Below are 14,889 nucleotides of genomic sequence, written 5' to 3'. Positions count from 1 at the left end.
GGTCAATTCCATGGGTCTGCTCTCGGAAATTGTCTCGGAGATATCGAACCGTAACTTCGACTCCATATACTCGACGCGGACGCTCGGCTCGGAGCCGTGCTCGCTAGAGCTAGAGAAATCGAAGCATGCCTCCTCGGATACGTATGCCAATTCTCCGGAACAGTATTACAAGTGCCCTGGGAACGTCTATTCGAACTCGCACTACCTGCAAACGTCTGAGAATAATAGCTCGACGAGTAAGAGCCCCGACAAACAGCTCGAGAGAAAGAAAACACAGCCGGTTCCTGTACGTACCAAAACTCTCATCAGTCCGGGAAAACAGCGAAAGCCAATAGGAAGTAGCGAGGCGCTCTCGAAGGACGCCAACAATCTCAAACTAAATAGCCCTGACGTGGTATCAAGCTGCAAGGTGCCAGCTACCAGTCAAACCAACGAATCACCCGACTTGCTTGGCAGGGACAACAAACCTGTCCGACAAAAGAACTTGATCATACCGCCCAAACCTTTGGGTCTCTTAACGAAGACTTCGAGCCTTCCCGAAAAGAAGAAAAGCGAGACGTCAGCCATCGCCGATGCTACCAAGGCGAACCCATCCGTTCGGGTTAACACACAGACCAAGTCGACCTCGTCGTCTAAGCTTCAAGAGAAAATCTTTGATAGTGCAGTGCCGAGAGAAACTATTGGCAAGTCAAATGTCGCCTCACTGCAGCAAAAGTTTGAGCAACCTGAAAAAAGCACAACCACCGCTTTAACGAAGCAAAAGTCCCAGGCATCAACGAGCTTCAATACCACTGCTAGGAAGTGAAGGTGTCATCAACACTTCTCTAAATATTAAGAAAAAATAATTTCTTGTGATTGTTAAATAGCAGTTGTGCAAGTTTTCTACAAGTACACGCGCACGAGTGAAACTTATGTATGATTCCATATATTTAATATGTACGTCTTTTTATTTATTTGAGCATCTGTGGATTATGCTGGTGTTAGTTAGTATATTGTCTAAGTAATAAATTGACCGGAAAACCCTTTTTGCGGAGATGATCGATGAGATGATTTAAGGAACTGAGAACATTTATTTTCCAACGTGGTTAACAAATTATAACAATAATTGCATTCACTAGAGCAGTAAGATTAGTATCAATATCTTTGTTGATGATAATGTAGATGATACATAACAAATTATAAAATTTGTTTTTCTGCATAATATTGCAAAATTAATTTACAATATTTATATTGCAACCTACTCAAATATATATACACCGTAATTCAATAATTTAACTAATCTTATTATTACAAAAAAAAGTTTGTATTTTTATATGACACATTTTGTACAAGGAAACAATCATTTTTAAAGAAAAAAATTTAATTTAAATTATAGGCTGTCAGTGTATGGTGTACGCAAAAATCGAAAGAGAATTCAATTTCAAATGCGATATCGCTGCGCATTATATCCACATAACCGAACGTACATTACAGAGCATAATATAAGACCACATTCAAGATTAAACGTAAGAAATTTCTAGTCTTTGGCAAATCGAAGTAAATGCTTAAGAAATCCATTTCAAAGCAAATATCGCAAATACCAAATGTAGCATTTGATTGTTCGGCGTTTAATCGACTAAAGACGCAACACAATTACTGTGCGGCTAAAAATAATGGTACATGTACATAATAATAGAGGCAGTATTTCCATAAAATAAATATAAAAGAAGATATTTATAAGCCATTGAAATTTGTTTAATGGAAAAATATAAATTAGTGAAGCTTTTTATAATAAAAAAAAAATATGTATATATATATATATATATATATATATATATACAATATTATGATAAAATGAAATATTTTTATGCTAACTACTGAAGAAACTAAACATTCTGTGATATAAATATTATTGTTCCGGATTTATCTATGACATATATGTATATGCATTAGTATATATACACATACGCATATGTACACGCTTAAGTACACTCACGTATTCCAATCAAGTCTACTTCATCATCCAATTTATCTATCAAACGGATCAACGTCTCTGATAACATTCAAGTCAAATGGGAGCTCTAGAATTTACTCATGGTCATACTTTTGAATGGTTTAAAAGTATCTATTGCTGTCCTAACATGCTATTGGACCTCATCTTCGTTGTCATTATCATTCAAATCCGACCAAAGAGCTAGTGATAAAATTCAGAGTAAAATCCGATCATATTTTTAGTTATTAGAAATATTTTTAAAGAAATTGTAAGTTTTCAAGAGACTGGCGCAGCTAATTAATTGCAATATTATTTCGCAATCGTTTCGTATCTGTAATTATCTGTTAATAAATAATTTCATGTACTGTTGACTGTATGTCCTGTTTTTGATGGGCTTGAACGTTATGTATCGCTATTATCTTTAAGATAAAAATCGAAATATTTATTTGACTGATATATGTAAATATGCTGATTATATAAATACTCATACATATGCATTACATTTACATTGTTCAATTTTGGCATGATATTTTATGAATGAAATCATCAATTTCCCGAACACTTATCTGATTTCTTTACTTGATAAATTGATCAAAAAAAAGTTTTGTCATTAACTTGAATTATTGTCCAACCCTATATATTTCTATCCAAATCAATTATATCAATGCAAAAAATAAAAATTGTTAATTCTAAATTCTAAAATAATCTTAATTCTAAAATTAGTTTTTATTAGAATTTATTATAAGTATATGAATAAATATATTTCACAATAATATTTATACATAATAGACAAAACTTTTTCAAATTTTACTTCTATGTGTAGTAGACAAAATGTTATGTATTCTAAATTACTTGTATTTTATGCTACCATTCGATATTCACAATGACAATCAAAAAATTCACCTATTCGAAGAGGGAAAAAATAAAAAATAATTATTTTTATTCGTAATTTAAGATATGTTTAAAATTCATATATGTTCATTAAAATTCCGTCAAAAAGATAAAAAATTTTATATATAAATATTTATGATTTAAAATAATATATTTTGTAATAAACAAAGTTTTTTTTCTTTATTTATATAACATTTTATATTAGAAATTGAAGACGTTGCAGCCTTATTTAAAATTAATATATACTTATATATAATCTTCAAATTTTTCAGCTAGAATTTCAACTATCTACTGACATATACTCACAGACGCATACGAAAGAATACAATTTTTATTCAACTATTTATGTCTTATGAAAGATGTTTATAAACAGTCAGTATGTAGTATTCGATGTTAAATTTATTCTATTAAATTAAAAACACATTAATTACTATTGAAATAAGAGTATATTTCATTATTGATATATTAATACGTATATAAATACAAATTTAATTCTTCGAAATTTCTATTTTATTTTGTTACGAATAATAATGATAAATTAAATTCATTCGTTTTTATAAAATATTGTGTTGCTTCGCATAACACTCATTAACAGTTTTCAAGTACAAATTATTTCAACATAAATATTTATGTTTAATATATTTAAAATAAATATATCTTCCGTTATTTTTTAAAAATGATTATTTATGTTATATTTTTCCTCGTAATATTATTAAAGTTAAAGTCTATAACGGGGATAGTTTGAGGACAAATTTGAATAAGAAGTACGATTGAAACTGATGTAAACATTTTAAAATAAAGATTTTTATGTAAAAGTTTATCAATACATTTCTTTTATTTTAAAATACCTCTCAACACTTCGGAATTATTTGAGGAGAGGAATGTTATATTAAGGAATAATTATATTATAAAATTATTAATAATAACACAAATGATGTTAGTTAAAAGCTAACTTTTTAATAATTTTTTTATGCAGGTTTAAAGAAGCGATCAAAATAATTGTTTTTATTAATCACTTTTGCTGTTTACCCATTATATTACATATTAAATTTTGCAAAGTTTAAAACGAAATAAATTTTTTACAGATAATTTGTGATTATTTGAAAAATCGCTTTTTTTTGTGGTACAAACAATAATCTTCGAAGGAGTTCCTTGTTTTCTAGGTGGTCTCAGTACGCCAGGAAGAACAAAAAGCTCTATACTTATATAGTTTAATAATACATTTATCATTATGTTTACTGTCAGAGATATCAAAAGCGCTGGTGTACGTATTTATGGGATTATTTGCTTCTAGTTAATTTATGTAATATAATAGGGAAATATGGGATGCAGCAGACGAAAGCGTTGCAAAGAAAGTAAGTCTTATAACTACAATATCGCAGTTGTCACTGATTAAAACTTGTTGTGTAGAAAGAAATTACTTTGACATGATAAACAATATATTAAATAGATAAAAATATATCCATAAGAAGTGAATTATTATACTATAGAGTTATTGATGATAATGAAAAATATACTTGATTTCGAGAATTAATTTCGGAAATGTTCCTTTTGATGATATTTTGACTATCCTTTTTTATTTGGAAGATGACAAGAAAATTAAAAATGACTATATTTTAAATTATATGAATTTTGATATTTAATATAGTTCTTTAAATAAGACTAATAAAGGTAAAACGACTTCTCATATTCTCATACAGAAACCATTAAATATTTATAGAAATCTTTCAATTTAAAGTATAATGGATTTATTTTAGTATATTTTGTTACTTACAAAATTAACGGAATTACTAATAACCCTATACATACTGCAAAAAAAAAGTTATATAGATTAAAAATAAATATAAGCTATGATGTAGAATTTATTATTCATTCCTACGAATTAATTAACAATTTAAGAAGTTTTATTTAATATATATTAACATCTTGCCTTCCAAAATTATCATTACTGATCATACATTAATAATTTTGAAATTGGAAAATTATTTTATAATACGAAATTTTTAATAATTATACCTAAATCAATAAAAATTATTAAATGATGTAAGAGTTGATAACGAATTATTCGAAAGCCAAAGAATAATTTTTTTTTTATTTTTAAAAAATTATTTTATTATACATTTAAAATATTAAAATTCGTTTAAACTTTATTGATTTGACGTTATATGTGGTTATTATTGCGTGAGAAAAAAGTTTCGTGACTGTTAACTGAATTAATTAATCACACATATCAACAAATAATTATGCATTTATTCACTTTTTTCACATATATTGAATATGCGCTTAATTATTTTTAATCTTTCCTATTTATTTTTGTTTGGATTTAGCTTTTGCATTCAACATATGTATTCTACATATGATTACTAAGTAAGCTTGCATTTGCTTCAGAAAATATTTATGTGAGTACTTGTTTATGATTTAAAATATGAAGTCTCTAAATAATAATCTGAACTGACATAATAAGCAGTTGCATAATTTTTTTAAATCTAGAGATTAATTTTTAAAAATTATAATATATAATTATTTATTATGCCTTTTTTGTATTTAATATAAAAACTGAATTATCGGAACATTTATTTAAAAAATAGAACAAATTTAGCTTCATAATACAATTTAAAGACGATACTTTTATTAAACCACTCTGGCTATTAATGTTACTAAATTATAAAAATATATGTATTTTATATGAAACTTGACTTAAAAGAATTTTATTATACCGACAATTTTATTATACATATGCCATTATGAATTATTACGTCAAATTTCAAATAATGCTAGGATTTATACATAGAAACTATAAAACTACGTAAATTCTAATCTATGGACAAATTTGTCGTTGGTTTATACAGTTAGTGATAAGAATTCATAAAGAATTTGTTTTTATAAAATCGATAGAAATGGTTTACTAAAATAAATGAAGTTAATTTTTTATACCTTGGAGTTTAGGAAATATCTACATTTCGTCAATAAATTAAATAAATAACAACTAATATTATATACTTTATTTATTTGTAAGATCGATTTTAATTTTTCAAAAGTATAACTGATTTTGACAGTTAGATTTTTCGAGGGGTTACTCCGAATGCAACTATATTTCTTTTTATTTTTATGTTTTTTAATAAGCTATACCGTTTTTAAAATTGAGAATCAAATGCACAATTAAAACGATTAAAGGAAAATAGCAACCACATATAATTTACTAATAAATAAATATGTATATATACACACATCTGATATAAAAATTTAATAACCATTGTGTAACTTAGTTTTATGTTTTGATTGATTTAATTTCTTTATATGTATTAGTACTTTCCTAAAAAATACGTAAATGCATATTAATTTTGCATAAATCTAAATCTAAATCTAAATATTGAACTCTAAATCTGAAAATTTTTTCATACTTTTATATGACAAAAATTATAATTAAAATTTTTAATGTCATAATTATTCCTTATACTCCCTATAATCTATACGTATATAGTCGTGATTGTGAAATTTTAAATAATGAACAATTTGTTTGGTTATGAAATAATAAAAGCTCAATGATTTTTATATAAAACTGGTATGAGTATGGATTCAAATTTTATTCGGAAAAAAGTAATTTAATAACACACTAATTATAAGATACTTTTAATTATATATCAATACTCTGTAGTTTAAACGTTTTTTACAAAAAAGTTGGGTAGTTAATAATAAACGATAATTAATAATTGAGAATTAATTAATCATATTTAAAAACCAATCGAGCTTTTTTATTAGTTCATATAATTGTTGTCTAAATGAAAAGATTCAAATTGAGATGAGTAATAAAGTCGTCTATTTATAACTGAGGAATGTTTTGGAAATTTGTATATTAAAAAAAGAAACATAAAATATAAAACGGTGCCTATTTGAAAAATCATTGATAATATCATTCATTCGATCATTATGATCAGTAATATTTCTTAAAGATTTAACTAGAAAAATATTTTTGAAGGGGCGTGCATCTACTTGCATTCATTCTAGTCTTTCTTGCTCAACGTACATCATTATTTTCCATTATTGCTAATGATTTTAGCATTGATAATTAGCAGGAGGCGGGGGTTTTAGCCTACACATTAATCACATTCAGGATAGCCCCGATGAAGGAAATACCCCTTAATGGATAAGCCCAAGTACCATCAATAATTTTTCGACCACCGCTTGGTGGCCGTCGCGTCGATCGCGCACGAACTCCAAAGGTGAGCGTGCGGCGCATATGCTCACGCAGGCTCGCACGTACGCACACACGAGCGTGTACGTGCGCTCTTGGCCGGAGAGACAAGGACGGCAGACCCTTCGGATGCAACGTGTACTGTACCGTCTGTGTGCGGACAAATGAGCAGGCGCGAGAAACGAAGTTACATGGGAGGAGCGAAGTTAAGAGAAACGAAGAGAGAAGATGAAAATTCATAGTGAAGTAAAAAAAGGAGAGAGACAGGCTTACGATGCACGTATATATAATATATATGCGCTCGTAAGAGTAAAGTTCTCGTCTTCTCTCTCCTTCTCATTCGATGTGTTGAAAACCAACCTATTTGTACGGACGGTGAGCGACGGTTTTTTCTCACCTGTGCTTTTAATTTGCATCCTTATTTTATGGACGTCGTGCGTGATATATGACAGCAAGAAACGAGCTGCAGTTGAATACGCATTTGATAAAATAAGGGCGTCCCTCGCCCCCTCTCAGCTGGTGGCGCAAAAGGGACAGAGTGGCGCGAGGGAGTGGAGAAAGGGATATCGAAAAGGGTCGAGTGAGGGCAGAATGGTCGTACTGGGTTGGAGTTTGAGCATCGACCGGGACTACAATAGCCGCAGCTGTATAAGCAGCCTTCGAGGGAGAAGACTACAATCATCGTCATCAACGTAGCAATGACTTAACCTCTATCAAAAAATTCATTATACTCCTGTTGGCAATTGTTGTCCCGATCAAACTTTGCATTTTTATTTTGAAACTCCTTCTTTCTGCCTTCGTACGCACCCACGCACGGTCATCACAATCTCTGGCTCGCTCTCCCTCTCCTCGCCTTCCCAACCGTCCTCACCCCACTCTGGTAATCACAAAATATTTAATATATCTCACGCAACTATTTCACCTGCATGGCTCCATTACATTCATTGGCATCATCGTCGTCATCGCTGCTGGTATTACTTTAAGCAGGTTTAAATGTTTGAGATATAATGACCTCCGCGACGAGTTTGCCTATGCAGAGTACAAGAATGTTGTCTAGTTCATCGTCCCTCAGTCAGGTAATTATGTTTTAAATAGAAAAGCGGGTTTTGGTGTTTAAATTTTTCTTTTACATTTTTTACTACGAGTATACGTAAACTGAATATTTCAGAATGAATTGTTCAAATTATTGCTTTCGAATTCTTTTACATACTTTTTACAAAGCTTGTTTAATTATTTTCAATTTGTATTTCTTATTTTTTACGAATAAATGTTTATTTATTTCTTATTTTGTGTGGCAAGGGTAGAGCATAATAATCTAGAGGAGAAAAATATTTTACTTATTTATATTGCTTATAAAACAAGACTAATGATTTTCAAATATCATAAATATATAATACAATTTTTTTTATCTAACAATGTCTTCTATTTACTTCATTAAAAACACCCTCTTTACTTATTGGTTTAATTATTTTTTATTTCAAGTTGCAAGTATTATCTTATATTATCAATTTATTACAGTACTTTATCATATGATTTAATTCTTATTATTATTATATTTAGTATTTTTTTTATTTTTATTAAAATCGTTTTTAATATTTAATTTTCACACACACACACGTATGTATATATATATATATATATATATATATACACATACATATATGTATACACACATATATATATACCCATTGAGGTTCCTTTCACTGCATGATTTTTAATACTTAAACATGTTTAACAAGAATTATATTTATGTAATAAAAACGTGTACTGTAAATCTTAGAAATTTTTCTTTTGGGCCAGTGCATTCGTTTTTCATAAATATTTACTTTATAAATATTGTAATAATATTTAGCATTTTAAACTTCAAACATCATTTAAAAATTAAAATTATTATATTCACCATATTGAAATTAGATTTATTGTAGAAACTCTTACTATTATGTAATTCAATTTTAATCTTTTATTCTATTAATTCTATTGTATTTATTCTTATTTTTAGTTATTAAGATGAATTATAAGTCATGTAAAAAGTATATCAATATTTGAATATTAAAAGTAAATATGAATTATGTAAAAGATTCAAATTAAATATATTAGGCCAACTATTTAAAATCAATATATTTATCAATTAATAATAAAATTATTAATGTGATAAATACATTAAATTTGATTTATTTAATAGAGTATATTTTAGTAATTAAATTTGATTTCAAATTAATTCAGTTTTATAGATTGTGTTTATATAATATAAAATATCTGTATCATAAAAGTCTGTAATAAGACATTTTAAGATTTAAAATTATAATAATAAATACCTTAAACTATGCCTACTTCTGTATGTGTAGTTCTGTAGTATTTAAATTTTGGATGAATATATTCTTTGTTTAGATATTTATAAATAAAATTTATCTGGTAATACATTCACAAAATACTGTATTATTTTAATGTTTATTCATTTTATTAAATATAAATACATATCAATTAAATTAGGTTAAATCATGTTAATTTATATATATATATATATATATATATATTGCAAATTTCATAAAAGCTGTCTGAATTTCAATTTTTCTATTATTAGGTTCTGCAATCTGATCCAGTACGACGACTTTTCAATCAACCTAATATTGTCATTCATGCCATTCCTCGTAACAATTCACCAACAGCTTTTAGAATGGTTAGGCCTAAATATCCTACAGATCAAAAGTATTTAGTTAATGGGGACTATCAATTACAAAACAAACCAGATGTATCGATTCAGGTTGTCAGTTTATCAAATAATGAAACTAGTGAGGTAGAAAATCTCTTACCATCTAAAAGCAATGGAAAGTCTGAAATTTTATTAGTTCCTATAACACGGAAAAGAAAGGATTGTGGTCACTTTGAACCCTGTGAGAGTTTAGTCTGTAATGTCATTATACATGAATATAAAGATGACGAAGGAATTAAGCCACTTATCTCCATTAATATTGAAGATAATGAAATAGATGCTTTAGTCACAAAGCACTGTGAATATAATATATGTGATGCTCTTAGTATAGATCATGATTGTTGTCGTAGAGCATTGATTAAATTATATCGTTGTGATAAATGTATTATGTGTGATATTTGTGGAAATACATTTAAAACTTGTAAAGCTCGTATAAATCACAAGAAATGTAGAAGAAAAGAAATTTATCAACATAATACTGCCACTCCTTCAAGTATATTTAAGTTTAGGATGCGGGAAAGAGAATTACAAATACTGGAAGCAACAAGAGCAAAACGGAGTTGTGATTATCTTGATCCTATATTTGGTTTTAATCGTACAATGGAAACTTTAACAAAAAATGATGAACTCATCATTATACCTAAAATGCCTCCATATTTAAAAGGCTTTAAGACAAATTTCGCCCCTTTTAATAATAACACTAATAGTAGTAATAATAATGATCATATTAATAATAATTATAATAGCAACAGCAGCATCAACAATAACAATAACAATAACAACAATAATAATAATGTAAACTTAAAAAGTATTCTTGGAAATGATAAAATGCAAACCTCCAGTACTGATAAAGAATTAACAAGCGAAATGATATCTAGCATTATATCGTCATGTCAAAATAGTTTAAATAATAATCGAATCCAAAAAAACAATTCATCACCATCCAAGCAAATTAAGTTATCTGATCATTTTAATGGAGGGATTGTTAATATTATGGACACCCCAATTTCAGAAGATCGCGAGTATATTAATATTGCTTCATTATGTTCAAATACTAATAATTCAAGTTCATCTGTTAAGCAACATCAAGAGCCTAATTTGAAATCACCATTAAGTCATTCAAATACAAATCTACAACTCCAAAATAAAATTGAAGTGACAAATAAAGGTAGTGTAATTTTTATTTCAATTAAAACGTATACTACAAGCGATTTTTATAAATTATTATAAATTAATGTAAAATATTATAAAAGGAAGATATTATTTTGTAAGGAATTTTGGAAATAAGCAAGGGAAAAATTTTTCCAAAATATATAATCAAAGTCTTGCTCAAAGTGTATAACATTTTTATTATAATACAAAGTACTTCCAAATGCATAATATTTTATCAATTAAACAATTATATAACAATATACGGTAAACTCTATAAGAAATAAAAAAAAATATTTTTTTTAATTATTTGTATTTTTATTTTTAGAACCACCAGTAAATAATGTTCCTGAACCTATTGAAGAATCGAAAGAACAAAAGTGGATATTGCCCAGTGAATCCTATCCTTTTAAAGTAATGCCTATTATTGAATTAAAATCCGAACCATCGCTCCTTCATCAAACTCATGGATTACCGAAGTTTTGTGTCGTAGCCGATACTCCGGCAATGCCACAACTTGTGCTTAACGTTAAAAGGCCATACCAAAAAGAAAATTCCAATCAGCAGGAGAAGCATACGCCGCCATCGTCACTACCAAAATTATTGCCTAAAGCTGTTCAAGTGTTAAATTCTGGTAAATTCCGTCCATTGCAGCCGGCTTTGTCTGGCACCACTCGAAATATTGATTCGAAACTAGATGGTGCTATATTGATTAAGAAACAGAAAACGCGAAAAAGATCGCGTAAGACACTTAAGTTACTTAAGAAAGGTAAATACAGGTGTACATATTGTTCAAAGAGGTTCTCCTCGATAGATTATTGTAGAGTGCATATAGCCAAACATGAAAACAATCCAAGCTTCTTTTGTCGGCTATGTGAAAAAGGATTTGTTAATAAATATGTTATGAAAAAGCACTTTGACGCCGATCATAAAGTTGGCGAAGTGCGTTGCGAAATGTGCAATAATATCCTGCCGTCACTGCAGGACCTGTTAAGACATATGAAGTATCCAGAGACCAAAGTGAAACAGCAATGCTCAGAGTGTTCTGAATCCTTTGATATTTGTAGTAGTTTAGATGTCCATATGCGAAAACAACATGGTTTTCTTATCTGTACTTTGTGTAAACGTCAAGTGACAAAGATTAAAATGAGGAGACATTTGATGCTTGAACACAGCATCTCAAAAAATCGCACAGAAACTGGATTTAATAAGTTATGTTATATACCTAGTGAGAATGATAAGATATCTGAAATAAATTTGATCAATGAGGTTGTAAACCTTGTAAGTAAATCAAGTGCAAAAATAGAATCAATTACTGAAAATAAAATTGAAGTGGATTGCATTGCAAGAAGTCGATCTATTCGGAGAAGGAGTTCAAAAGAATTTTTTGTCTGTACTGTGTGCGATCGACGTTTTGAAAATGAAAAACAGTTTCAGATACATTTAGCTAATAATCCAATGAAATTTACACTTTGTCCTATTTGTGGTAGAAAGTTTCATAGAAAATCTGAATATACAGAGCACAGTAAAACATGTAGTCTGAGTACTAAAGTAATAGGTAAATTTTGTAATAATTTGTATATTAATTTATCAATAACTATTAAGTCTTCATTACATATTTTTATAAAATCAACTTGACATTCATAAATTAATGACTTTTCTTCTTAACATAATTTAAATAAATGCAATGTTACTTTTTCATGAAAAACTTACTAAATATATTATACACTGTACCTTGTTTTATTTTTAAATATATTTTAATAAATAATTTTTAAAATTTTATTAATAATTGTTATATTTCAGTGGAGCAAGCACCTAAAAGAAAGAAATCAAACATTGTGAATGATGAGTTAATCTCAAAAGATATTAGATTTCAGAACAGTATTGACCAAAAATTAAATGAAACTCTAAAACTTAATAATGGTAAGAAATTTAAATTGAAACATGAAAAAATTATACAGAATGATGAAGATAAAAGCATCTTGAAGAGCACAGTTACCAACATTACAATTGTGAATGGTTTAAAACAAGATTCTAGTGATTGTTTGGACATATTGAATGTTATAAAATTAGAAAAAAATATTCAAAAAAATGAAAATTATGATGTTATAAAAGAGAACGATAAAGAAGTTTTACTATTGAATGTGAAGCAAACTCAAATAAATTCCAATAAATCAGCAGTATTGGATAAGTTGATAGCAGTGACAAACATCATTCAAGATCATAACTATCAAGCATTAAAATGAGTTACATAATTAGTAATTTTTAATTTATGTGCAATATTAATTTATATTAATATTATATTAATATTTTATTATTTTAATTTGTTCTTTTTTTTATAAAACTTTGTCTAATTTTTTATGTTCAATTTAGTTAACAAAAAGTGAGAATAAGTGTGCAAATTTAGTTGTTAAAATTTTATTTAGGCAAATCACATTTTATTTGCAATATAAATTTGATTTGCACATTATAGAAATGATATATTCTCTGTGATAAGATTAACATTTTCCGGTAATGTTAAAATATATATTTACATTACATTATTTTTTTTTATTACAAAGCCAATATTTAAGTTAAAAGCGGATTGAACTGTTTTATATTTTTTAATTTACATATTTTATATTTTATATATATATATCAACAATGAAGATTTATGGAAATTGAAGATTTCTTTCTTCTGTAACAAGTTTTATTTACAATTATAAACATTACAATAAATTTTTACAGCTTTTGTCACTGAAGTGTGATGTATACTATGTGATATGATAAAAATATAGACTAAACTAATTCAAATGCATATTTATTATTAACATAAATAAATAAGAGTTATTAAGCAATGTTGTACTTTAATTGTATTATTTTAAACATTTTAAGTCCGTTTTTAACTTGAATAATTATTTTTATCACAAATACTGATAAAAAGTAAAGTGCCTTAAAAGAAGTAATGTTCCTTGGAATTGTTAATATATTAATTTCTGGTCATTTTGCGAGTATGTATTATTTTAGTTAATTATTGATTTTGCACAATTTTTATATTGTACATTATAAATACTAACAAATTTTTATATAGTTAATAGGGAATTTGTAAAATGTGATAACATGTTAACATCTATTTATGTATTTAGTAGTTTTCATGTCAATATTGTAAATAAATCATATATATATATATATATATATATATATATATAATAATAATAAAATCATTTTATGCAATTACATAAATTGATAGGATTTTTCAATTAATAAGTATAATTGTAAAAGTACAAGATAGATTGAAAGCAAATTTTTTATTTGTATCAAATATGGAAAAATAGAATCAATATTCAATTATTCAACGAATGTGATTTACTATGGTTATAAATACCTTTCATAATAAATTTAATATTAATCATCTTTGATCCCATGTTTCTAATATAACAATACGATTTTTCCAGATCTAATAAATAAATATATTTTTTAAATAAAATTGTATATAATGACAAATTTTTAAATACAATTTTATTACCATTTCAATATTAATTTTTGTACTATTAACTAGATTTTTTAATAATTTCATCAAATAACATATTCATAAATGTATTAAATTCTTTTAATGTACCCATTAGGATTTGATTGCCTATAATAAATATATCTATTATTTATATTATATATTTTTGTATAACATAAATAAATAATAATAAAGAAATACATTATCTACTTGTCTAGCCATTTTTTGTCTATATAACTGGAAAAAAAAAATTATTTAAAAAATATAATTCAAGCTTAACCTAAAAATGTTATAACTGAACGTTTATGTACGTATTACTACATTAATACTACATTTTATCGATGTAAACATATGGTTATTAGCTTTTTCAATTCTAAATAATGTACTTTATGAGTTTTAGCAGATAAATTATTATATGTTAAGAATGTAATTTTGTTCCATAAACATTGTGTTATTTTAACATATTAATATTTTCGTTCGAAATTATT

The 14,889-nt window shown here is 26.9% G+C and overlaps 2 protein-coding genes across 2 annotated transcripts in view; both read left to right on the top strand.

Moving 5' to 3' along the window:
• The window catches only part of Meltrin (disintegrin and metalloproteinase domain-containing protein meltrin), an 87,424-nt gene extending 86,406 nt beyond the window's left edge, over positions 1 to 1,018 (top strand). Inside the window, exon 13 of the mRNA XM_011498922.1 lies at positions 1 to 1,018. This exon is cut by the window's left edge and continues 1,143 nt beyond it. Coding sequence (XP_011497224.1) covers positions 1 to 805 — 805 coding nt within the window. The 3' untranslated portion in view covers positions 806 to 1,018.
• A 6,583-nt stretch (positions 1,019 to 7,601) lies between these two features.
• Positions 7,602 to 13,173, top strand: LOC105361432 (uncharacterized). Its single transcript, XM_011498606.1, has 4 exons — positions 7,602 to 8,131; positions 9,637 to 10,933; positions 11,243 to 12,472; positions 12,718 to 13,173. Exons 1-4 carry the CDS (start codon positions 8,063 to 8,065, stop codon positions 13,158 to 13,160), a joined length of 3,039 nt encoding a protein of 1,012 aa, XP_011496908.1. The 5' UTR covers positions 7,602 to 8,062; the 3' UTR covers positions 13,161 to 13,173.
• The last annotated feature ends 1,716 nt before the right edge of the window (positions 13,174 to 14,889 follow it).

This window comes from Ceratosolen solmsi, unplaced genomic scaffold (genome assembly GCF_000503995.2).
Source record: "Ceratosolen solmsi marchali unplaced genomic scaffold, CerSol_1.0 scaffold30, whole genome shotgun sequence".
NCBI classification, from domain to species: domain Eukaryota; kingdom Metazoa; phylum Arthropoda; class Insecta; order Hymenoptera; family Agaonidae; genus Ceratosolen; species Ceratosolen solmsi.
This window is presented reverse-complemented; position numbering and strand designations above follow the sequence as displayed.